The sequence below is a fragment of the Hibiscus syriacus genome, unplaced genomic scaffold, assembly GCF_006381635.1.
Source record: "Hibiscus syriacus cultivar Baekdansim isolate YM2019G1 unplaced genomic scaffold, ASM638163v2 tig00110429_pilon, whole genome shotgun sequence".
Taxonomy (NCBI): Eukaryota; Viridiplantae; Streptophyta; class Magnoliopsida; order Malvales; family Malvaceae; genus Hibiscus; species Hibiscus syriacus.
In genome coordinates, this window is record NW_024062733.1 from 3119764 (window position 1) to 3144847 (window position 25084).

Sequence of the window (25084 nt, forward strand, 5' to 3'; positions counted from 1 at the left end):
AAACCCCTCACTTTCCCCTATTTATATTTTAGAGTTCTAGGTTTTAAACTTTCTATGATTTTTATTCTATTTTTATTTTGATAATTAATTTTAAATTTACTCTTTGATTTTAATTAAAATGTTATTAATACTTTATTTTATTCATTATTTTTTTATTAGTATTAATTTAATATTATTTATTATCATTAATCTTAACAATTTGATACTTAAATTTTACTTTATATTAATTGTGATTATTTGTATCATGATAATATTAATTTTGATACGTAAATTTTAAAATTGATCATTAATTTTAATTTTGATGCTTAATTTTAACTTGCTATTCATTTTTATCATTGCATTTGATTTAATATTAATTTTGATACGTAAGTTTGACATTGATTTTTATAATTTATCATCTTTTCTTGAGAAATTTCTAAAGTAAACTTATTAGCTTTAAAAACGAGGGAAAACAATGCCAGCAAACAGAAATAGCTTTAAAAATACAAATTAAATTAAATTGCCAATTAATAAGCTAAACTAGTATTAGGATTCATTAATGGTACAATTAATCCAGGGACCAAATTGGGGATCAAATTCAAATTAAAACAGAAATGCTCAAATCAGGGACCAAAGTAAAAAAGAAACAAAAATTGAACATCTAAATTAAGGCAAATTAAAAACACAAATTAGTGACCTAAATGCATAAACGAGCTAATATTAGGAGGACAAGTTTTCTGATGAATTTTTCGACGATTTAAGATATTCGACGGTGACTATTGTTCATGGTCATTCTTAACTTAAATAATTTATAAATCTTAATTTTAAATAAATTAAATTGTTTAGATTAATTATTATTTTTAATAAAAAATTATAATTCAATAAAAATATAATAAAATTTTAATTAATATTTAATTTTAAATAAATCCTTATACTTTTTATATTTACATAATGAAGATAAATTTGCTTGTAATACATTTCGATACATCACTTTAGTGATACGTTACTGTATTCGACAAACGATGTAAAATTTTCCATTATTTTTAATTAAATTCAGAATAGTCTATCCCTTATTTGTTTTAGTTAATATAGGATTATAGTTGTTATTTAAGTTTTATTTTCTTAGTTAAAAGTGGATTTATTTAAAATTGAAGTACAATTATTTTGTGCCCAAGTAAAGATGTTACTTTATTTTAAAATATATCTAGCATTAATGTAAAAGATATTAAATCTTTCTACTTTTAAAATTGTTTTTGATTTTTTAAAAGCTAATAATTTTTATATTAATGGTATATATATTTATAATAAAATAATGCATTTACTGAGGCATGAAAAAGTTTTGATTTAACATAAAGTAAATATACTTTTAACTGAAAAAGTAAATATTAAAATAATAAATATGATGCTAGATTAATTAAAATAAATAATTTAAAATCTTATATTAAATTTAATTACAAATAAGGAAATCTTTATGTATCATTGAGCCAATACAATTCATAAAACTATACTATTTTGCTTTCAATACTCCATTTCACCAACATCCACCTACCCTCTCGCCTTCTTACATGTACATTCATCTCATTTTCAATTTCTACATCACAAATAATAATAAAAATTAAAGTAAAATATTATTATTTTTTAGTTTAAGCTAAGATAATTACAAAATTATATATATTCTAAAATTAAAGTAAAATATTACTTACATTTGATGCGTCAAATAGATATTATCTATTAATTTAATGTCACATCATTAATTTTGACGACAATAAATGAATATTTTATAATCAAATAAAAATTTAAAAATTATTTTATAACTTTTAAAAATTTAATATCAGTTAAATATAATTTAAAGATGATTTATGTATTTTGTTTATAATTATATAATATATTAAATAAAATCTTTATTAAGACAACTAGACAAGACATTTTCTTCTTCTTCTTCTAATTTTGTCTTAATAAATCGGTTTTTAGAAATTAGAACCACACTTTAATTACTAATATAAAATAAATTGACTAAAATTAACGTGCATCGTTTTTATTTACTTCAGAAAATAAGAGAAGAGATCATAATTATTATTGCCAAAGAAACATTTTTATACAAAATTTAATTTAATTATTAATTAAATTTTAATTTAATACACAAATCAAATTATTTCATTGATTAAAAAATTATTTTTATTCTTAAAATCTCTCATTGTAACAATAACGATCATAACAAGATGATTAAACATTTATTATTTGAATTGTTGAAAATTTTCCAAACTAATATTACTCTATAATCATTTTAGTTTAATAATATAATATGAATTATAGTCCGCCTAAAAGGACGTCTCCGGTTTGCATTCTGTGTCGTCCTTTTAGACCATCCCTGCCGCTAGGCCTATATATACATACCCCTTCTCTCTCCAGGGGAAGGCAATCTTTCTTTTTCTCTTTGTTTAATTGTTTCGTCAATAACTAATCCAAGTCTTTGTTTCAAGCCATCGAGCTATTATTATTTTTTTCTGGGTATATATTGTTTTTTCGTGTTCTTAGTTGGTAGCCATGAATGCTCTTGCCGCAACCAACCGTAATTTCCGACTGGCGTCGCGTTTACTGGGGTTGGACTCTAAGCTTGAGAAGAGTCTTCTGATCCCTTTTAGAGAAGTCAAGGTATTCTCTTCTTCCTTGTTCGTCGGATGGGTGATTTGAACTTGATCGTTGATTTGTTGTTGTTTTGGATTAGGTGGAGTGCACGATTCCCAAAGACGATGGCACCTTGGTGTCGTACGTTGGATTTAGAATACAACACGACAATGCTCGTGGTCCGATGAAAGGAGGAATCAGATATCATCCTGAGGTCTTCACTTTTCTTCCTTGTTTGGATTTTTGTTGTTGTTTTATGGCAATGCTTGTTTGTTGTGGGGTAGGCATGTTTCTTGTTAGGGAAAAAAAGACGGATCTTTTCTGTGAGAATTCTTAGTTTGTTCAATCAACTCTACGGCTTTTGTTTTTATTTAATGTCTGTAGAATTACAGTAATGTGTTTTAGAGCTTTTTGATAGATTTTATGCAGCTTAGGACATGTTCTTCCAGATCCCAACGTTAATGAAATTTAGCAAAGAATTCTGTATATTGGGTTTCTGGATTTAGCTTTCTTTTCATGTTCTGAGTTCTAACATATCCTCTACGTCCGAGTTGTTTCCTCTGTTCTAAATTTCAACATGGGATTTCAGTTGTGTGTGTCTGTGCTTGATCTCAAGGCATGAAAGAGCCCAAATATCTCTGGGACTCAATCTATGCTTGTTAATTTTGCTTGAAGGTTGAACCTGATGAAGTAAATGCCCTGGCTCAACTAATGACATGGAAGACGGCTGTTGCCGACATTCCTTACGGGGGTGCAAAAGGTGGCATTGGATGCAATCCTAGGGATTTAAGTAAGAGTGAATTGGAACGTCTAACTCGAGTCTTCACTCAAAAGATCCATGATCTTATCGGTATACATACCGATGTTCCTGCACCAGACATGGGGACTAATGCACAGGTTATATATATGGTCCTCACTTTTATGTTTCGAACTTTCATCTACTTCCTTTCGGTTTCTAAATCACAAATCTGTTTGAATAAATATGTGCAGACCATGGCATGGATTCTGGATGAATACTCAAAGTTTCATGGACACTCACCAGCTGTTGTTACAGGGAAGCCTATAGTAAGTGCTAAAGACAATTTTAATGCTTTTAGTGAATGTTTGACAACAAAACCTAGATATAATTATACTGGAAATCTTAGGATCTTGGCGGATCCCTAGGAAGGGAGGCTGCAACTGGGCGTGGTGTTGTATATGCAACTGAAGCTTTGCTTGCTGAATATGGGAAGTCAATAAAGGGGATGTCATTTGTTATTCAGGTATAATCAACACCAATTGTTACATGGTTAAAATGCAATTCCCTTTGAGATGCTTCAAAACTTCATTTTTTTCCCCTAATGATCGTATTATTGTTAAATTTTCATAGGGTTTTGGTAATGTGGGGTCTTGGGCGTCAAGGCTCATACACGAGAAGGGTGGTAAGATTGTTGCGGTGAGTGACGTAACCGGTGCTATCAAGAATCCAAAGGGAATCGATATACCAGAACTGCTAAGGCACAGAGAAGCTACTGGCAGTATGAAAAGCTTCCGCGGCGGAGATTCCATGGATCCAAATGAACTGCTTGTTCATGAATGTGATGTTCTCATCCCATGTGCTTTAGGTGGAGTCCTGAACAGGTTAGAATCAATTTCCAAGCATATTGGTAGTTGGTGTAATCTTATATCCCCATGATTGCTTCTCATACTGATTGTCTCACATATTGACTTATATATCTTCTACTTTCAAGGGAAAATGCTGCAGATGTGAAGGCCAAGTTTATAATAGAGGCAGCAAACCATCCCACAGATCCAGAAGCAGATGAGGTGAACTTCCTCCCTTGTTTTTAAGCTAGTATAGGTGGACTAGTATCTGACTCGAAAATTTCGATACTGCAGATTTTGTCGAAGAAAGGAGTAATAATACTACCCGACATATATGCAAATGCAGGTGGGGTGACTGTCAGCTACTTCGAGTGGGTTCAGGTATCTCATCTTTTTAAATTTTAACTTATAAACCTTTCAAAATAAAGCAACTCTTACTACTATAGAATTACTAGAACAGCCTAAGGATGGTACATTTATTTTCCATGTGATTTGGCAGAACATCCAAGGATTCATGTGGGACGAGGAGAAAGTGAACAAGGAGCTGAACAAGTACATGACTCGAGCTTTTCATAACATAAAGAACATGTGCCAGAAGCATGATTGCAGTCTCCGGATGGGTGCCTTTACCCTCGGTGTGAACCGTGTAGCCCGTGCGACTACCCTTAGAGGCTGGGAAGCATAAACTGCTGCTCCCTTCCGCTTTTCCTTTACCCGTTTTACTTTCTACTCTCCATTGGAAAGCTCAAACAGTAGCTTTCAAGAATTATTCGCTTTTAACAATTTTATTCTTCTCTTATGAAACTTCATACAAATTTCAATTATATATTTCATTTATAGGGGATATTTGTTAAGTTTCAATCTTTACAAGCTTATTATTGTTATTTTGAATAATGGCATTCAATGTGCCTAATAATTTTTTCTTTGGGACGTTGCAACCTATTACTATCGTTATATCCATCGAGCCTCGCTGAAAATTGAATAACTTTTCAGTTTATAAAAGAAGACGGAGCTAAGACAGTAACGAACAAATAAAAATATAAACCAAAAGAGAGTAATCTTTATATCCAATCTAAACGTTATAATGGGACCTCAAAAATCACTTCGGCATAAAATTTATACACCACTTTCTTGGGAATTTGGCAAATTAGATTGAGATGAAAAGGTGTACCTTTCTCTTGGGAATTTGGCGAACTCGCTGGTAGTCATCTGTATTGAGTTGAAGTGGCCGATGATCGTAGAGCAAATGTTTTTCCTGGCTTTGCCTTTGACCAAGAACCTGGCATCTCCAGCTAGCAGTTTCATCCTGGTTTCTTGACATTATAGAACGCAGGTCATAAGTAGAAACTAAGAACTACAAGCCTCTTTTTTCTTTTGCATAAAAAAGTAACAATTTCGTACAAGAAATTAAATTTAAAAAAATAAGGCCACACAATGTATACAAAATTTTGGTCTCAAAGTTCAAGTTTCCTTATTGTATTTAGAACAAGATAAGCAGTGCATTTTGTATATGCATAACACAAATTGTGTCAGCAAAGAAGAATAATACGAATCCAAATATGATTTTTTTTATGAACGTGGGATTCTAATTCAAAAACAATAAATAAATGAAATAGAAAATATGAAAGAAAGAAAAATCAACCTACCACCCCTTGTTAAACTAATGAATAGCTGAAATTCTGTTCGAGGATCCTTGCCATATTCCATTTCATCTTGTTTCTCATAATTTCCAACCTATGTGCAATTGGAGCAGATAAAACATCAGCTGGTAAATGAACTATCAGGGGGGAGGGAAAAGATCAAAGAAATCATAAAACATACTGCAGGAAGGTAAGAAATTGCATCTTCTAGGAGAGGGTTTTTTTTCCCCAACTCAACCTGTTTCCCTTCATCCCAGGCCACAGTCTTCATCTGCATTTATTCAATAATGCAAGAATATGGAAGCATTTAAAATTAAAAGATGAAAGTCCTTATACATCAAACTCAAGGGGAATTACTCCCCTTCCTACAACGTCTTGTGTAGGAAGCGGATATTGCGGCAATTTCTGGAAAGAGTGAACGTTCAGTTAAAACCATAGTTTTGACATTTTTGTACTTGAAGTGATAAAAGAATTCACTTCAGTAGGACAAGCACCCCAGAAGAAAACACGCATACGAAATTGGGGAAGACAATAAGCACCAGCTACCACCATACCCATTCGAACTTGGTAGTTTAAATGGATTAGTTGACTCAAAGCGTACCGCCCAAGAAATCCCTCAGAAAACTTTACAATGTCAACAACATTCTCCATCAAAACGAAGTTCGGCTTCAAGTACTCCACTATCTCCATGAAAAACAAAAGATGTTTGTTCTTTTCATCTTCCAAAGGATTATCCTTGTTTCTAAACCTATTGAACCCACTGATACCTTGGGATGGGAGTCCTCCACTAGTCACATCAACATCAACTTCACCCTACAAGGACTAGAAGGGAAACATGGGACAGACTAAGGGAGCGTTTGGTTTAAAGATTTTTGTATTCATGGGAGGAATATTTTTTTTCATGTATTTGTTTCCCACGTTTGGATGACCACATTTCTATGTAAGGGTAAAAGTTTAATACCAACAGTAATTTTTTTGTTCTGTTTTACTGGGAATATTATTCTCGCATCTCCCTTAGATATTTATTTATTCACATCTTCTGTTGGCTAAAATACCCTTCTCCCCGTAGCTTACTTTTGTGAAGGAAAAAAGTCTTCTTCTTCGATTTGGCGAGAGAAGCTCACATAGTACAATTCAAAAACAAATATTTTTTCTTCCCTTCACTTATAATTTTCCCTTTTTGGCATTCACATGGAATCCATTTAGTTTTCTTTAATTTCGAATACCCTTTACATCAATCACCAATTCTTTCTTTCTTTTTTGTGATAATCATTTTTTTTTCTTTTGTGTTCGAAAAAGATCTGGTTGGTGGTGGATCCATGGGGAGGTTATTTGTGGTGAATCTTGAAGGGAAGGCTTATAGTTGCAAGAACTGCAAAACCCAGCTTGCTCTTTGTGATGATATTGTCTCCAAGGTTATTTTTCTTCTTTCTTATTGTAACCCCCACAGACTGATAAGGGTAACCAGATCCGATCTGGGGTGTCACATTTGGGCCACCGGAGCGACCCACTGTAAAAATAGCGGAAAATTTAAAACTTTTATTGAAACGTGTAACTTATAAAATCAGTTGTCACTATTTAAAAATAAAACAAATTTCCATACTCGTATATAAATCAAAATACAATTACATTCCCCCTAATCACATGTACCATACTCTGCAACAACGCCGGAAGAACTCCCTTACTGAAGTCGATAGATGCACTGGTACAATTCTTTTAACCTGAAAAAGGTGAGTAATAGAGTGAGCTTCGAAAAGCTCAGTAATACAGAACTACCAGATGATGCTGAAGAACGTGCATATACAGATAAACATACATATCCTTATTATTTCCAAACATTTACAGATTTTTATGCTGAGCAGAGATCCCACTGATATTTCAGATGGTAACGGGGCAATGAGCTTTCAGTTCAGAAAAATATTTCGGATGACTGAGTTCAGGAGATCATAATAGGTTTTCTAGTGTGTTCCCATAAAACCAGTAAAAAGATATATATATATTTTTAAAGCATATATATATATACACCCCCATCCTTTCACAATCTGTTTGTGTAGGTTCCCCGGAACCATACACCCCACACAACCAGTAACAGTAAGGCCCTGAGCACACAGCCGAGGAGCCTGCAGTAATCTTCCTCCAACAATAAACCCCCCAGATAAAACATTTCTCCGTCGGTATACGGAGATATCAGAAATCAAAACATAATTCATATCAAATATCAGAACAGAATCCAGATCAGAATCAGAACAGAATTCAGGTAATGTATCAGAACAGAATTCAATTCGGAAATCAGATAAAATATTTATATAATTAGGGAACACACCAGAGTTTATAGGTATTATTTAGAGGTACTGTATCTGGCAGAGAAACACAATTATTCAGTATGCCGATAGAATATCAGAATTCAGAATCACAATTGGAAGAGTTCAATAACTGAAAAAATCATCAATTATTCAGAATATGACTTGAGCTGTAAGGAAGAAATGAAGATTCATGACATTTACAATCTATGTCGATTGATCGGATTATCAAACAACTCTTAAATGAATAGCTCCAAAAAATTAATGCTTGTCGATTGATCAATTCATTGTTCTTCCAGGGTATTTACTCTTTAATACCACAAACTCTTGTCCATAGATCATTTTCGGAATCATCACTGAATAGATCTTCCAATGTCTTTATTTTATTTTTACGCTTCCAATATATCATGAAATACTGACGTGCTTGATTTGTAGTTCATGATCCAGAAGAACAGTACATTGTGTATGTTCATTAACGTTTCCAGACTCATTCACACCACTTACTTAATCCTTAGTGCTTGAGGTTGCTTAGTTCATTTAGCATTCAAGTCTATTCCAGTTACTTCGGGATTTTCCAGAGTAATTCCGTACGTTTCTGAATTTCAGATACATATTGTACTTCTGTTCAGTTCAGTTTGGTCTTCGTGGTTGATTTATCGAACAAATATCCAATTCTTAGTACCGAATGCAATCTAGAGTTGAGCTGAGCTGAATACTTCCAAAATTATCATTGAGCTAAACTTGAGTAGACGAACATGTATTCAAGTAATATCTATGTCGTTCAGGTACTGACATATTATTAAGGTTGATTGGCTCACTTAAGTTATGTTCCATAACTTTTAAAGGTAGTCCAATACCTATGCTTATTTGGATTCCTTAATTAATCCAAGGTATTTACTTAGTTTAGGCCATAAGGTTATTTTGGTAATTTTGGTGTTCAGTTTTATTCCATTTATTTCAGAGCTCGAGGATATCCAATCATTCCTGAGCTTGGTGATATTCTTGGGTCATTTCCATTACATGGGTATTTTGGTCATTGTATAAATTCAGTGTACTTTAATCATTTCCTTCCGTCTGATCTTACTATTAAATTCAATCTTATCATTTATTTCAGTCCTTTCGAACAATTCTGACAATAGAACACCCCCGACAAATTGTTCTTCAGGTATTTACTCATAACTCGGATATTTCCGGGTCAAGTTCCTTCTCAGATTTTACAAACGAAACATCAGAAATTTTCCTGCACTAAGTCAGGATTTTAACAATCAAATCCGTACTTAATCGAGTTAAGTACGAATCCTCTAAGTATTTTCTCATTCAGAGTCAACTCAGACTATTCTACCTCTTAAGGCATTTCCGTAATTTCTTAACCAGATAATTTCGATATTAGCTCTTAACGAAAATAATATAATTTAGAGATCCTATGATTAATTGCTTTCTTGAATACTCTCTGATCTTGAAACGGTTCTCTTAACAAACTTCTAGCATCCTTCATAAATTCTCATAGGATTAAAACCGGTTATCCATAATTTCCAAATAAAACTAACATTTCTTATACACATCAATATTTTTATCAGATCAATATGTCAGTAAAATCCTCTTATCTAACTTCCATATTCAAATCTTGTCTTTTTATAACATAAGGGTATTTTCATAATTTTACCCTACCGTAGTATTCTCACAATTTCTCATCCAAGTACCTTTAACATTTAACCTTTGATGAAATAAATTATAAGTTGCAGATACATGGCTGATTTCTTTATCACTAATCACAAACTTGTAATTTAATCTCACAATTCCTTAATCTCTTATATTAGTCATTCGATCTGTAATTAGTTACAGAATTTCTACCACATCATATCGAGTGTATAAATTATTCAACTCCACCAAAGAGACCAACATTATCTTGTTCATGCATTTATCAATATAAACATGTTCCATAAAGCATAAAGAGGTAGTAAAGTATTACCTCAATTTCCGTGCAATACTGATCGACCATAAAAATTCCATTCGAACACCTTTGATCTTCAATTCAACTTCCAATATTTCCTCGGATCCATATAAACAGAAATTACATCAAAAACGGAGCTTAATTTTGAAAAACGGATCGAATCGGATGATAAATCAGTCAAAAATAGCTTATCGGGTTCGAATTTGGCAAAACCGACTTCGGATTCGGATTCAGGACGTCGAAAGAATAAAATATGGCTTTTCGAAAATTTGGAATTTTCGGTCAAAATCAAAGTCAATGGGTTTGACTAGAATTTTTGAGGCCTTCGGGTTCGAATTTCGAGAAATGGACTGCGGAATCGGATTTGGAACGTCGAAAAATGTCAAGATAGGTATACTCGGTCGAAGTCAAAGGTCGTTTAATGCCCGTTCAAAGCCGGTCAAAGTTTTGGTCAACAGTGGTCAACGCCGGTCAACGGTCAATGGGTCGGGTCAACGGGTTGGGTAAACGGGTCGGGTCGGGTCGGGTTATGACCGGTCAAACCGGTCAACTATGCACCAAAACCGGTCAAACCGATCATTTGGACCATCCCCACGCGCAGTAGCGGCGCGTGGGACCCCTTCCGGCTGCCTAAAAATCACGGAAAAATTCTTAAAAATTATTTTGAGCGATTTCAAGATACTTACAAAGCTCGGTTCGGCGGAGAGCTCGATTTCAACAAATCGGAAACTTTGACCACTTCACATCCTCACGCGCCGCCGTCGACGGAGACCAAGAATGACACCGGCGAACTCGGAACGATGCAACGAACACGATGGTGCGAGAGGTGTCGTAAACGGATGATCCAATCGTCGTGAATCGATGAAAAACCAACTAAAACCGAGTTATTACCGACGATACTTCCGACTGAAATTAACGACGAACGGCGATGATTCACGACGAAAGGTTTGAGGGGTTTGGTTCCTCGGTTGAAAACGAACACGATGGTGGTTTCGACTCGTCGATCGGAGGTCGGACGGTGAGTAGATCGGAGTTGAAAGTTGGTTGATCGGAGAGGGAAAATATGGAAAATTTTCCAGAAAACATACGGGAATGGGGGATTTATAATTCAACTCATAATAAAAATGGGTAAACCTTGAGTTTAGTCACTGAACTTCCTGCACTTCTTAAAATGGTCTGCCAACTTTGAAATGTTACAATTTAATCACCAATTCTTTTCAAAAATACCAATTAAATTCACCAATTTATATTTTCTTAAATTTAGCCCCTAAATTGGGGTGTTACAATTCTACCCTCCTTAAAAGAATTTTGTCCTCAAAATTCATTCGTGTCAGATAATTGCATAAATAAAACTTCCATAAGTTATTTCATATCTTCACGTAACTTTTATATAAATATGGATCCTCCACTAATCCTTAACCAGCTGAGCATACATTCTTATCATAACTTTTCCTCATTTCAATAAAAGAATCTGAACGAAACTTTTCTCGAGTAATCAATCTCTTAAGAATTCTCCCTCAGTCCAAGTAAATAATCAAAACAACTTTATCCTTGTGAAATCAATTCAGCCTTGGCTACGTGAATAGGCTCATAGAGCAGCAGCATATCTCAATTTCATTTCCGGAGTCAGGTCAGAATTTCTCGGATAATTAACTCTCACATGGCTCGTGAGGTACTTTACAGCATTTATACAGATGTTACTGGTATTCCTTTTTGCAAAGGTAGAGTCTTAACGAATAGAAACTTAGGTTTACTCATTACAGATAGGGACTCAACTATGGAGTTCCAGCTCAGAGAGGTACGATTGCAGTCTAGGGGCATGTACTGATCAGACATATTTTGACATTCGACCGGCCGATCTAACTTAAAAATTTTGACTCAAACCAAAGCTCTGATACCACTAAATGTAACCCCCACAGACCAATAAGGGTAACCAGATCCGATCTGGGGTGTCACATTTGGGCCACCGGAGCAACCCACTGTAAAAATAGCAGAAAATTTAAAACTTTTATTGAAACGTGTAACTTATAAAATCAGTTGTCACTATTTAAAAATAAAACAAATTTCCAGACTCGTATATAAATCAAAATACAATTACATACCCCCTAATCACATGTACCATACTCTGCAACAACGCCGGAAGAACTCCCTTACTGAAGTCGATAGATGCACTGGTACAATTCTTTTAACCTGAAAAAGGTGAGTAATAGAGTGAGCTTCGAAAAGCTCAGTAATACAGAACTACCAGATGATGCTGAAGAACGTGCATATACAGATAAACATACATATCCTTATTATTTCCAAACATTTACAGATTTTTATGCTGAGCAGAGATCCCATTGATATTTCAGATGGTAACGGGGCAATGAGCTTTCAGTTCAGAAAAATATTTCGGATGACTAAGTTCAGGAGATCAGAATAGGTTTTCTAGTGTGTTCCCATAAAACCAGTAAAAAGATATATATATATATATATATATTTAAAGCATATATATATACACCCCCATCCTTTCACAATCTGTTTGTGTAGGTTCCCCGGAACCATACACCCCGCACAACCAGTAACAGTAAGGCCCTGAGCACACAGCCGAGGAGCCTGCAGTAATCTTCCTCCAACAATAAACCCCCCATATAAAACATTTCTCCGTCGGTAAACGGAGATATCATAAATCAAAACAGAATTCATATCAGATATCAGAACAGAATCCAGATCAAAATCAGAACAGAATTCAGGTAACGTATCAGAACATAATTCAATTCGGAAATCAGATAAAATATTTATATAATTAGGGAACACACCAGAGTTTACAGGTATTATTTAGAGATACTGTATCAGGCAGAGAAACACAGTTATTCAGTATGCCGATAGAATATCATAATTCAGGATCACTATTGGAAGAGTTCAATAACTGACAAAATCATCAATTATTCAGAATATGACTTGAGCTGTAAGGAAGAAATGAAGATTCATGACATTTACAATCTATGTCGATTGATCGGATTATCAAACAACTCTTAAATGAATAGCTCCCAAAATTAATGCTTGTCGATTGATCAATTCATTGTTCTTCCAGGGTATTTACTCTTTAATACCACAAACTCTTGTCCATAGATCATTTTCGGAATCATCACTGAATAGATCTTCCAATGTCTTTATTTTATTTTTACGCTTCCAATATATCATGAAATACTGACGTGCTTGATTTGTAGTTCATGATCCAGAAGAACAGTACATTGTGTATGTTCATTAACGTTTCCAGACTCATTCACATCACTTACTTAATCCTTAGTGCTTGAGGTTGCTTAGTTCATTTAGCATTCAAGTCTATTCCAGTTACTTCGGGATTTTCCAGAGTAATTCCGTACGTTTCTGAATTTCAGATACATATTGTACTTCTGTTCAGTTCAGTTTGGTCTTCGTGGTTGATTTATCGAACAAATATCCAATTCTTTAGTACCGAATGCAATCTAGAGTTGAGCTGAGCTGAATACTTCCAAAATTATCATTGAGCTAAACTTGAGTAGACGAACATGTATTCAAGTAATATCTATGTCGTTCAGGTACTGACATATTATTAAGGTTGATCGGCTCACTTAAGTTATGTTCCATAACTTTTAAAGGTAGTCCAATACCTATGCTTATTTGGATTCCTTAATTAATCCAAGGTATTTACTTAGTTTAGGCCATAAGGTTATTTTGGTAATTTTGGTGTTCAGTTTTATTCCATTTATTTCAGAGCTCGAGGATATCCAATCATTCCTGAGCTTGGTGATATTCTTGGGTCATTTCCATTACATGGGTATTTTGGTCATTGTACAAATTCAGTGTACTTTAATCATTTCCTTCCGTCTGATCTTACTATTAAATTCAATCTTATCATTTATTTCAGTCCTTTCGAACAATTCTGACAACAGAACACCCCCCTGACAAATTGTTCTTCAGGTATTAACTCATAACTCGGATATTTCCGGGTCAAGTTCCTTCTCAGATTTTACAAACGGAACATCAGAAATTTTCCTGCACTAAGTCAGGATTTTAACAATCAAATCCGTACTTAATCGAGTTAAGTACGAATCCTCTAAGTATTTTCTCATTCAGAGTCAACTCAGACTATTCTACCTCTTAAGGCATTTTCGTAATTTCTTAACCAGATAATTTCGATATTAGCTCTTAACGAAAATAATATAATTTAGAGATCCTATGATTAATTGCTTTCTTGAATACTCTCTGATCTTGAAACGATTCTCTTAACAAACTTCTAGTATCCTTCACAAATTCTCATAGGATTAAAACCGGTTATCCATAATTTCCAAATAAAACTAACATTTCTTATACACATCAATATTTTTATCAGATCAATATGTCAGTAAAATCCTCTTATCTAACTTCCATATTCAAATCTTGTCTTTTTATAACATAAGGGTATTTTTGTAATTTTACCCTACCATAGTATTCTCACAATTTCTCATCCAAGTACCTTTAACATTTAACCTTTGATGAAATAAATTATAAGTTGCAGATACAAGGCTGATTTCTTTATCACTAATCACAAACTTGTAATTTAATCTCACAATTCCTTTATCTCTTATATTAGTCATTCGATCCGTAATTAGTTACAGAATTTCTACCACATCATATCGAGTGTATAAATTATTCAACTCCACCAAAGTGACCAACATTATCTTGTTCATGCATTTATCAATATAAACATGTTCCATAAAGCATAAAGAGGTAGTAAAGTATTACCTCGATTTTCGTGCAATACTGATCGACCATAAAAATTCCATTCGAACACCTTTGATCTTCAATTCAACTTCCAATATTTCCTCGGATCCATATAAACAGAAATTACATCAAAAACGGAGCTTAATTATGAAAAACGGATCGAATCGGATGATAAATCAGTCAAAAACAGCTTACCGGGTTCGAATTTGGCAAAACCGACTTCGGATTTGGATTCTGGACGTCGAAAGAATAAAATATGGCTTTTCGAAAATTTGGAATTTTCGGTCAAAATCAAAGTCAACGGGTTTGACTGGATATTTCAAGGCCTTCGGGTTCGAATTTCGAGAAACAGACTGCGGAATCGGATTTGGAACGTCAAAAAATGTCAGGATAGGTATACTCGGTCGAAGTCAAAGGTCGTTTAATGCCCGTTCAAAGCCGGTCAACAGTGGTCAACGCCGGTCAACGGTCAACGGGTTGGGTCAACGGGTCGGGTCGGGTCTGGTCGGGTTATGATCGGTCAAACCGGTCAACTATGCATCAAAACCGGTCAAACCGGTCATTTAGGCCATCCCCACGCGTAGTGGCGGCGCGTGGGGGCGCTTGGGACCCCTTCCGGCTGCCTAAAAATCACGGAAAAATTCTTAAAAATTATTTTGAGCGATTTCAAGATACATACAAAGCTCGGTTCACAATTTTGAACGGCGAAGAGCTCGATTTCAATAAATCGGAAACTTTGACCACTTCACCTCCTTACACGCCGCCGTCGACGGAGACCAAGAATGACACCGGCGAACTCGGAACGATGCAACGAACACGATGGTGCGGGAGGTGTCGTAAACGGATGACCCGATCGTCGTGAATCGATGAAAAACCAACTAAAACCGAGTTATTACCGACGATACTTCCGACTGAAATTAACGACGAACGGCGATGATTCACGACGAAAGGTTTGAGGGGTTTGGTTCCTCGTTTGACAACGAATACGATGGTGGTTTCGGCTCGTCGATCGGAGGTCGGACGGCGAGTAGATCGGAGTTGAAAGTTGGTTGATCGGAGAGGGAAAATCTGGAAAATTTTCCAGAAAACATACGAGAATGGGGGATTTATAATTCAACTCATAATAAAAATGGGTAAACCATGAGTTTAGCCATTGAACTTCCTACACTTCTTAAAACGGTCTGCCAACTTTGAAATGTTACAATTTAATCCCCAATTCTTTTCAAAAATACCAATTAAATTCACCAATTTATATTTTCTTAAATTTAGCCCCTAAATTTGGGTGTTACACTTATATTTGATTCTTTTAACTCTTGGCTGAAATCTTCATCTGGGTGTTTCTAATTTGTTTGTTGTAATGTGTTTGTGTAATGGCGTTTCTAATTATGATTAGGGGATACCTAAGTTTCCATCGTTTTATTAGTTCACATCATTTAATACTACTTATTGGGAGCAGTATTTAGAACACATTTTTATTTTTGATGAAATTTATAATTAATGGGTTCAGTTGTTCATTAAATTAAGATTTCTCCTATTATTAAACTAGGAATTTGGTTATTCCATGTTTTTTTCTGGTTTATGGTGCAATGAAATTTGTATTTTGTTGTGCAAGTTCAATGTTACTTCTATGTTAAATTTGTCATAGAAAAATTGGGTGGATGCTTGGTGGGTTTCAATTAGGTGGGCATCATCTCTTTTTAGGCATAGATGATAATTTGATGTCCTTTGCAAGGGCTTGGCGCTTTAATGATAACAAATTGTTGGTTGGTATTTTAAGGCAACCTTGATGTTTAATGTATTTTGCTTTGCTTTCCTGCGCTAGAGATTAAAACTACTATGTACTGTGTAAATGTTATTCTCAATCATGAATTTTAGATTTTGCATATTTGGTTCTGTGACAATCGACACTTTGTACTACCAACAAAAGTCGTAAAATGATGCTAATGTGAAGAAGATGGTAATTGTCTTATGCATTCAAATCGCTTCAAAATTAAAATGCATTATTGCTAAAGTTTTAAGCAGTTATATATTTCATAAGCATATTGGTGTAGTCGATTTCGAGATTTTTAGGGGTGCTTTCACATTGTTACTAATTATTTTCATGGTGTTGGGGAAAAATATTGTTTGGGGTTCTCTTATAAGCACAGTTTGTAACCATGTGTTTTGCTTGTGTTATTTCATTCAGTCCTTCCACTGCAGTCATGGGAAAGCATCTCTTCAGGAAGGTGTAAGTTTTCTCAGTTTTAGACACCTCATTTGTGTGTGTTAACCAACTACTGTAATATTTGCCCATGCTATAAGGTGTCGAGCTACTTCTATAACGACACAAGTAACGACGATGTTGTCAAACTATGTTGCACTCATAAGTTCTTGCTTAAAGGATGACGAAAAATTGTGATTGGTAAATTCATTGTTGGTTCTGGTAATTTGTTTTGTTCATTTAGAGCAAGGCAATAACATTGCATTTTCAAGGATATATATTCCAAGGATGGACTTCATGGACATGCCCACTTGCATGATCTTTGGAGAAAATGAGATTTCAAGTTATCGGTACAGGGTGCTTGTTTTTATATGTAGTTTTCATCTCCCATTGTTTCTCAGAGTAAATTGTTCCGAGAGAAATTACAGGTTGGCAGATCACCTCGCAAAGCTTGGCCTCTGTCGGTGTAGTATGTTCAAAGCTTGGTGGGATTTATTTATTCTGGTTGTGATAGTTGTTGTTCTAGCTTTTTTTCTTGTGTTTCCAGCATTGTATTATTTATGTATTAACAAAGGTAAACTATTAAATTTGATCACTTCCTTTTTATATTTGTAATCTTTATCATTAAATTTAAAAAATACATACATTTTGTCCAATTATGTTATTGATTGATTAAGTTTTGATCATTAACTGTTATATTTTTGTTAGGTTTTGTAAAATTTACAAACCAAGTACAACCACAACTGTGGCTACTTGAGTTGTCCTTAACATGTACACTGACCCAATAGATGTTATTGGAAGCTACTGCCTCCACTTGACTCTATTGGGTAAAAAAAGCAACTATATTTGTTGTGTATATATATATAAATGAAAATTACAATTTCTTTTACTTTATTATTATTAATTTTATTCAGGTCAAGAATGGACATATTATTATTTATGGTTAAAATATCACGTAAACATCATTATTAAATTTTTAATCGTGGGTGACTAAAACGTAATATTATGTATTATTTTGAAATATAATAGTAATTGGGTGATCAAAACAGTAAATAAATAATATGCGGGTGACCAAATAGATAGTTTACCCATAAATTAACGATCAAATGACGAATAATTCCAAATAAGTCGTAAATTGTTTTTATTATGTTAATTTATTAAATTAAATAAACAAGTTTAAACAAAAATTATATTTCAAAGTGATACAAAAAGTACTAGAAAATATGATTTAGATAATATAGATATTATATGATTTTAGAAATTAAAAAGTAAAAATATGATTATTTTTTAATACTAATAATAATATATTTTATAATTAATAAATTAAAAATATTCTCTAAAAAATTTATAAAGTCAGCTTTGTACATTTTGGTATGAGTAAAATGGTTCATCTATTACAATATTCATATGCTTATTTAGTTAAATGTTGATGTAAAATTTTAATATATTTTTAGATAAATTATGTAAAATTTAATATTAATTAAAATTAAAATAATACATGATATATTTAAATAATAAAGTAATATATTATCGATGAATTTTTATATAAATAATTTTCATTTAAATATTTAGAATTTCACTTGTTAAAAAATATAGAACAAGGACAATTTGATAAAATATACATTCCAGTAATCTTTTATTCCTTCAATCAAACACTGTAATCTTACATTCCTGCCAAACAAACCAAACACAGTAATGTGTTAGGTAATGTTACATTCCAGTAATCCTATTCCCGGAGGTAATCTTACATTCCGTGAACCAAACGCACCCTAAGAACTTATGGAATGAACAATTACAAGGCTAGAAAAGGAGTTATGATAGTAGTTAGAAGGGCAAACGTGAGTAAAGGAACATTGCACAGTATAATGAAGCTTATAGATAATGGCAGAATTTTTGCATTAAAACATCGCGTCACAAAGTCCTTCAAGCATTTTCGACAATCACTGTTAAAAAGAGGTATACTGTTGGATACAATTTTGCACACCATGATGGAATACAATCAGATATACTGGCTACATACCCCAATCCCTCTAGTGGCTCCCACGTATCTTCTTCTGGCCCATAGTTCTTCCAACGAACCTAATAAAAGACAGAAAATCATGGAGCACACCATAAGTATATGGACACAACTAATGTCTATACAGAACTTGAAGCAAAATAGTGAACATCAATCATTGAAGGTTTTAAGTAGTTCCAAAAATAAGAATTTCAGAACAATCTCAATAAAGTACACAAAATATTCAATTGAAAAAAATGAATGGGCTAACAATAACACAATAAATACTAGATGCAGAAATGTTCGTATTATGACCAACATATATAAACAAGAAAATCTCACCACACTCTTTACAGGACCAATAACCCATGTATGTATGCATGTATGTATGTATGTATGTATGTATGTATGTATGTATGTATGTATGTATGTATGTATGTATGTATGTATGTATGTATGTATGTATGTATGTATGTATGTATGTATGTATGTATGTATGTATGTATGTATGTATGTATGTATGTATGTATGTATGTATGTATGTATGTATGTATGTATGTATGTATGTATGTATGTATGTATGTATGTATGTATATGTATGTATGTATGTATGTATGTATGTATGTATGTATGTATGTATGTATGTATGTGTATGTATGTATGTATGTATGTATGTATGTATGTATGTATGTATGTATGTATGTATGTATGTATGTATGTATGTATGTATGTATGTATGTATGTATGTATATGTATGTATGTTGTATGTATGTATGTATGTATGTATGTATGTATGTATGTCTGTATGTATGTATGTATGTATGTATGTAGTATGTATGTATGTAGTATGTATGTATATGTATGTATGTATGTATGTATGTATGTATGTATGTATGTATGTATGTATGCATGTATGCATGTATGCATGTATGCATGTATGTATGTATGTATGTATGCATGTATGTATGTATGCATGCATGTATGTATGCATGCATGTATGTATGCATGCATGTATGTATGTATGTATGTATGTATGTATGTATGTATGTATGTATGTATGTATGTATGTATGTATGTATGTATGTATGTATGTATGTATGTATGTATGTATGTATGTATGTATGTATGTATGTATGTATGTATGTATGTATGTATGTATGTATGTATGTATGTATGTATGTATGTATGTATGTATGTATGTATGTATGTATGTATGTATGTATGTATGTATGTATGTATGTATGTATGTATGTATGTATGTATGTATGTATGTATGTATGTATGTATGTAGTATTCTTATCAATTAAAAGGATAAAAAGCCCGCAATTAGACAGAAAAATGACAAGTAACGCATTCATATCACCACTAAAATGCTTCAAATGATTTACCAAAGTAAAGAAGTATTTCTGTTTGAGTACTTATAGTCGGTGAGAACTTAAAACATTTGATAATCCACGTTCCCCTTTGTTTCAACTTCAAATGCTTCACCATCAGTATCACCATCTTCAGTGTCAGCTTCATCAGTCTCGTGACTCTCGTCATCTTCAATGGAAAAATAATGGCATGATTGGTTTCCCGAATCTTTGAATTTTGACAATGAAAATGAAACACAAAGCTTTTCCCACACTTTCAGTAAAGCCAAAGAGCCTTCAGCAGTTTCGTTCCTAACCTAATATATCATGCATTTCACTGAATTATTATACAATACATACAAAAATAAATAACATGTATTTAAATTTTACCATTGTTTCTGGATGATTCCATTGCAAACTTTCACAAGCATATTTATTTTTAGGATAAATTATACTGTTGACCACTCAACTATTTAGTCCTTTTACTTTTGCCATCGATCTTTCAATTTTTTCAATTAGACTACTTAACTATTTAATTGTTGTCAATTAGGCAACTTGCCGTTGACGGAAGTGCTGACGTGGCAGTTAAAAAAATTTATATAATTATACATTTAGTCCTCAATACTTATACATTATGTGAATTTAATCCTATTTTTAATTTAATTTAGTAAATCTAACGCTCTAATCAAAATGTGGCACGTGTCAAAACATGAATGGAAGATATTTTTAATGTAATTGTTTTATTTTCCACCCAATCATATGGTGACACGTGTCATCGTCAAATTGGATGGAAAATTGATGGTAGGAGACGAAATTATTAATAAAATGTTTGAAATTGTTACTTAAGTTTAAAAAAAAATTGATGATTATATATATAAATTACTGTTAACTCTATCAAATAATTGATTTTTAAATAATTTCATAAATATTTTAATAATTTTTATATATGAAATTATTAGTAAGAAAATTAAAACTATTACTTAAGTTAAAAAAATAAATTTAACTTTGTCTCCAAATGGATCTAAAGTTACAAATATACAAGAAGTTAAAAGAGTGAAGATGTGGAAAGAAGTGCAGGAAACAGAAAACATACATTCAAGGAGACTGTTGCAATACTAAGCATTCCAACCAGACAATCCAATGGAATATGTGAAAAAATAAAGGCTTGTTGACCTAAATTTTCTTCTTCTTTTTTGGATAATTCAACATTTTATTACCACAACAGTAAGGTTTTGATACAACCAATAACAAATCAACAAAACAGAACAGCCTAATTACACAACAGTGATTGGTTATACTATACCCCAAGCATTACAAAGGGATAAGTTAGTACTATCTAGTCTATTTATGGATCTGTCCCTTAGACGAATTGCAACCACGTCGACAATTTCTTTAAATATACATAAAAAGAAACAATGTGACGTCTTTAAACATAGCATAAATGAACCCTCTCACAGTGTCACGACCTCTGTAGCCGTAAAATATAAAGTTCCATCAACTGCCTCAAACATCTCTACAATTCTACAGATGTAGTAATCTTCAGCCATTTTTTCATATAAGAAACAATAATAACATTTTAGGTTGAAACCGTTTTTCTTATAGAATACGTAACTTTTTTAATTTGAATCGAATAATATTTTAAGTTTGAGATTGATAACTTATTGAAACGACACGCCTTATATTAGGAGCATATTTGTTGACACACGATAGAATCACTATAAATAAAGTAGAACTGATTCGTTTGATTTGATCACGTACATGTATGATATTTCTAAAAGAAAAGTTACTAATAAATTTAAACGTTTTTGCTCAATTTAGGGTATGTTTGTTTCATGTAAAACATTTTTTTGAATTTTTTTCTCACTTTCTAGTGTTTGATTGACAAAAAACGGTTGATTATTATATACTTAGGGTATGTTTGTTTCATGTAAAACATTTTCTGAAAAATGTTTTTCTCACTTTCTAGTGTTTGATTTACGAAAAACGGTTGGTTATTGTACAATATTTTCTTGGTGAACAAAATTTACGTTACATTTTTTTATAATAGCTTACGATTTCGTAAGTCATTTTTTGAACTTTTCACTTCAAAACATAAATAATCAAAATAAAATTATTTTTATTTATTTATATTAATAATAATATTTTAGTATCATTTTAATAAAATATTAAATATTAGAAATTTTAAAATGTTTTTATTAATGATATAATAATAATTTTTTAATACTATAAAATATTTAATTATATTATAATAATATATAATTTTATTCTACTAATATATAATAAATTATTAATTAAATTAATATCATTTATTAATTTCATAAAAATAATAATATTTAATAATATTTTTATATATTTAATATTAATGTAATAATATAGTAATATTTTAATAAAAATACTTAAAATATATTATTAATAAATTTTAAAATATAATATAATATTTTTATTTTAATACTATAATAATAATAATCTTATTTATATAAGTAATTAATATAATTAATAATATTTATTATTTTAATAATAATATAAAATATTCATTATACCCGCTGGCAGTCGCTCTGCCTCCCCTCCCCTCTCTTCCTTTTCCTTTTTTTCTTTACAACTTGTGTTAATTTCTATAGATCAAATTAACTTTTTATTCTTTGATTTTGTTTACCTGGCGGCGACACCGGATTTAATATTGGTTACCAACCGTTGGTTGTCTTTTCTCTTTGTTTTTTAGCCTTTTAATAGGAATAAATATGTCTTTATGACATGTTTATCTCTGTCTTTTGGTAGTTTTTCAGTCGTTTGGTCGTTGTTTTTACTTAACTTTTTTCTCAGGGTTGGATTTGACATCGCCACGACTGATCAAGATGGCACTTATTTGTTATTATGTTGATTTTCCCTGCTTTAGACCCTCATATTGATTTAGATACGTGTTTTATGCTCGTGGACAGTTATCTCACGTCTCTTGACTCTGATTTGCAATTTTTCGGTGATCTTTCATTAGTTTCATCATCTTTTATGGTTCGTGATGTAGTCAGATTTGTTCGTATCTTTATGGTCATTGTGTGATCTAGGTGGTTAGTTTTTGTGTTAATTCCTAATTATAATTTAGTTTACGTTTACGGTTATGCTTGTAAATCTTCATTGTAATTCTGAATATTTTCTATTTTTAATCAAACTAGCGGCCTTCTATTAAAAAATATTTTTTATTTATAAAATTATAGAAATAACATTTCAATAATAATACTGACATAAGTAATATTAAGTAATTTATTTTAATATTTTAAAAATAATGATATTGAATTTTTATGATAAATAATATTATTAATTTTATTCGATATTTTTAATAAATATTTTTTAAAAAAAATTGTCAAGTAAAAAAGATATCTACAACATCATCTAGACACCATAAAGTAATTATCAAACGTTATAAATCATTTTATGGAAAATATTTTCAGTGAAACAAACATGCTCCTAATGTGATGTAGTTCATTTAATTGAAAATCTCTTGAGCTTTATAGATCGATCGTTGAATACTTCGACTTTTTGGTCATTAATTTTCGTTGTGTGCTGTTAAGTGAAATCCAATAGAAGATACGTTATTCTCATCCCAAAAGAGACATCTCCACTGTTGGGATCCACGACATAGTTTAGGTTTAGATTTCATTTGAACTTTGTGTTTCTGGTTTTTAAGATATAACATATTGACCTTCAGAGCACCAAATCTAACATGGGTATCTTTCATTTTCTGTGTTCTTTCAAGGGTTCTGAATCATTTTCTCTTTTTGGTCATTAAGTTCAAAAATTTTCATCATTTGGATACTCTTAGATCTCCATTCAATGTCACAAGGCTTTTCGATTGAGCTTTACTTGGATCCAACACATGAAAATCAAGTCTTGGAATGTTTCGGCTCGTCTACAAATGAACTCAGCAGTCAATTAATTGAAATCGAGCCCAGGCCTCACATTACCTTTTTCTCAATCCCTTATATCCACCCTGCCCGGCTTGAATCCGTCGTGAAGTCATTTGTTTCAAAGCAAGAACCTTTACCTCTATCTTTTTCCTCCATTCGGACTTTCCCAAATGAAAATCTTCTTTTTCTCGCAGCAGCTCCAAGTACCACATACGGACGCATGATTTTATGTTAGGGGACGAACTTAAACTTAAAGGGATGAACAAAAGTTTTAGAGGGCAAACTAAAATTCTAAGGGGACGAATTTAAACTTAAGGGGATGAACAAAAATTTCAGAGGTCAAACTAAAATTCTAAGGGGACAGATTTCCAATAGGAAATACATAAAAAAAAATCAAAATATATAATAATTTTAAATTTTCAGGGGACGATTGTCCCACCCGCCCCCAATTCATCCCTGACTCCAACAAGGAAGGTGTTGAAATCGGAGAGAATTTCAAAGCTGACGCTTGGATTGCTATTGTAATGTAGTTCTGGAAGTGCCAAAAACAAGAATGGCGGAGGCATGTTGTGTGTTGAGACTTGAGAGCGTTGAAGTTCTGTTTGTGGAATAATTGAAAGTTTAATGATTAAATTGAAATTTTAAATTTTAGTGATCAAAATAAGAGTGTAAATATAATTGAGTGATAAATGATATAGTTTACCATTTTGATAACATCATGAATCAACACAGATAATCATTAATCAGTTCAATCATGTTTAATTTAGTTGAAGGGCGATAGTGCGATTCAGGCGTGACAAAACGAAGATTTTTCTTCTTTGTGGGTAAAATAA

At 32.3% G+C, this 25084-nt stretch overlaps 2 protein-coding genes across 3 annotated transcripts; one reads left to right on the forward strand and one right to left on the reverse strand.

Annotated features, from left to right (window-relative positions):
- The first annotated feature begins 2494 nt into the window (after window positions 1–2494).
- LOC120125181 (glutamate dehydrogenase 2) lies at window positions 2495–24023 on the forward strand. 2 transcript variants are annotated; one of them, XM_039143678.1, is made up of 11 exons: window positions 2495–2631; window positions 2705–2818; window positions 3280–3501; window positions 3595–3669; window positions 3750–3866; window positions 3974–4224; window positions 4335–4410; window positions 4483–4569; window positions 4688–4884; window positions 13928–13937; window positions 24011–24023. In XM_039143678.1, the coding sequence occupies exons 1-9, from the start codon at window positions 2524–2526 to the stop codon at window positions 4871–4873; spliced, it is 1236 nt and encodes a 411-aa protein (XP_038999609.1). In that variant the 5' UTR covers window positions 2495–2523; the 3' UTR covers window positions 4874–4884; window positions 13928–13937; window positions 24011–24023. The 2 variants fall into 2 exon arrangements, with proteins under 2 accessions (XP_038999609.1, XP_038999607.1); XM_039143676.1 differs by lacking the exons at window positions 13928–13937; window positions 24011–24023 and having other exon boundaries at window positions 4688–4909.
- Window positions 5305–24463, reverse strand: LOC120124774 (DNA (cytosine-5)-methyltransferase CMT3-like). Its single transcript, XM_039143352.1, has 11 exons — window positions 24309–24463; window positions 20743–20785; window positions 20450–20669; window positions 19320–19366; window positions 19025–19083; window positions 18877–18947; window positions 6306–6634; window positions 6165–6233; window positions 6010–6099; window positions 5835–5922; window positions 5305–5501 (listed from the first exon to the last, which is right to left on the reverse strand). Exons 1-11 carry the CDS (start codon window positions 24461–24463, stop codon window positions 5305–5307), a joined length of 1368 nt encoding a protein of 455 aa, XP_038999283.1.
- Window positions 24464–25084: the final 621 nt, after the last annotated feature.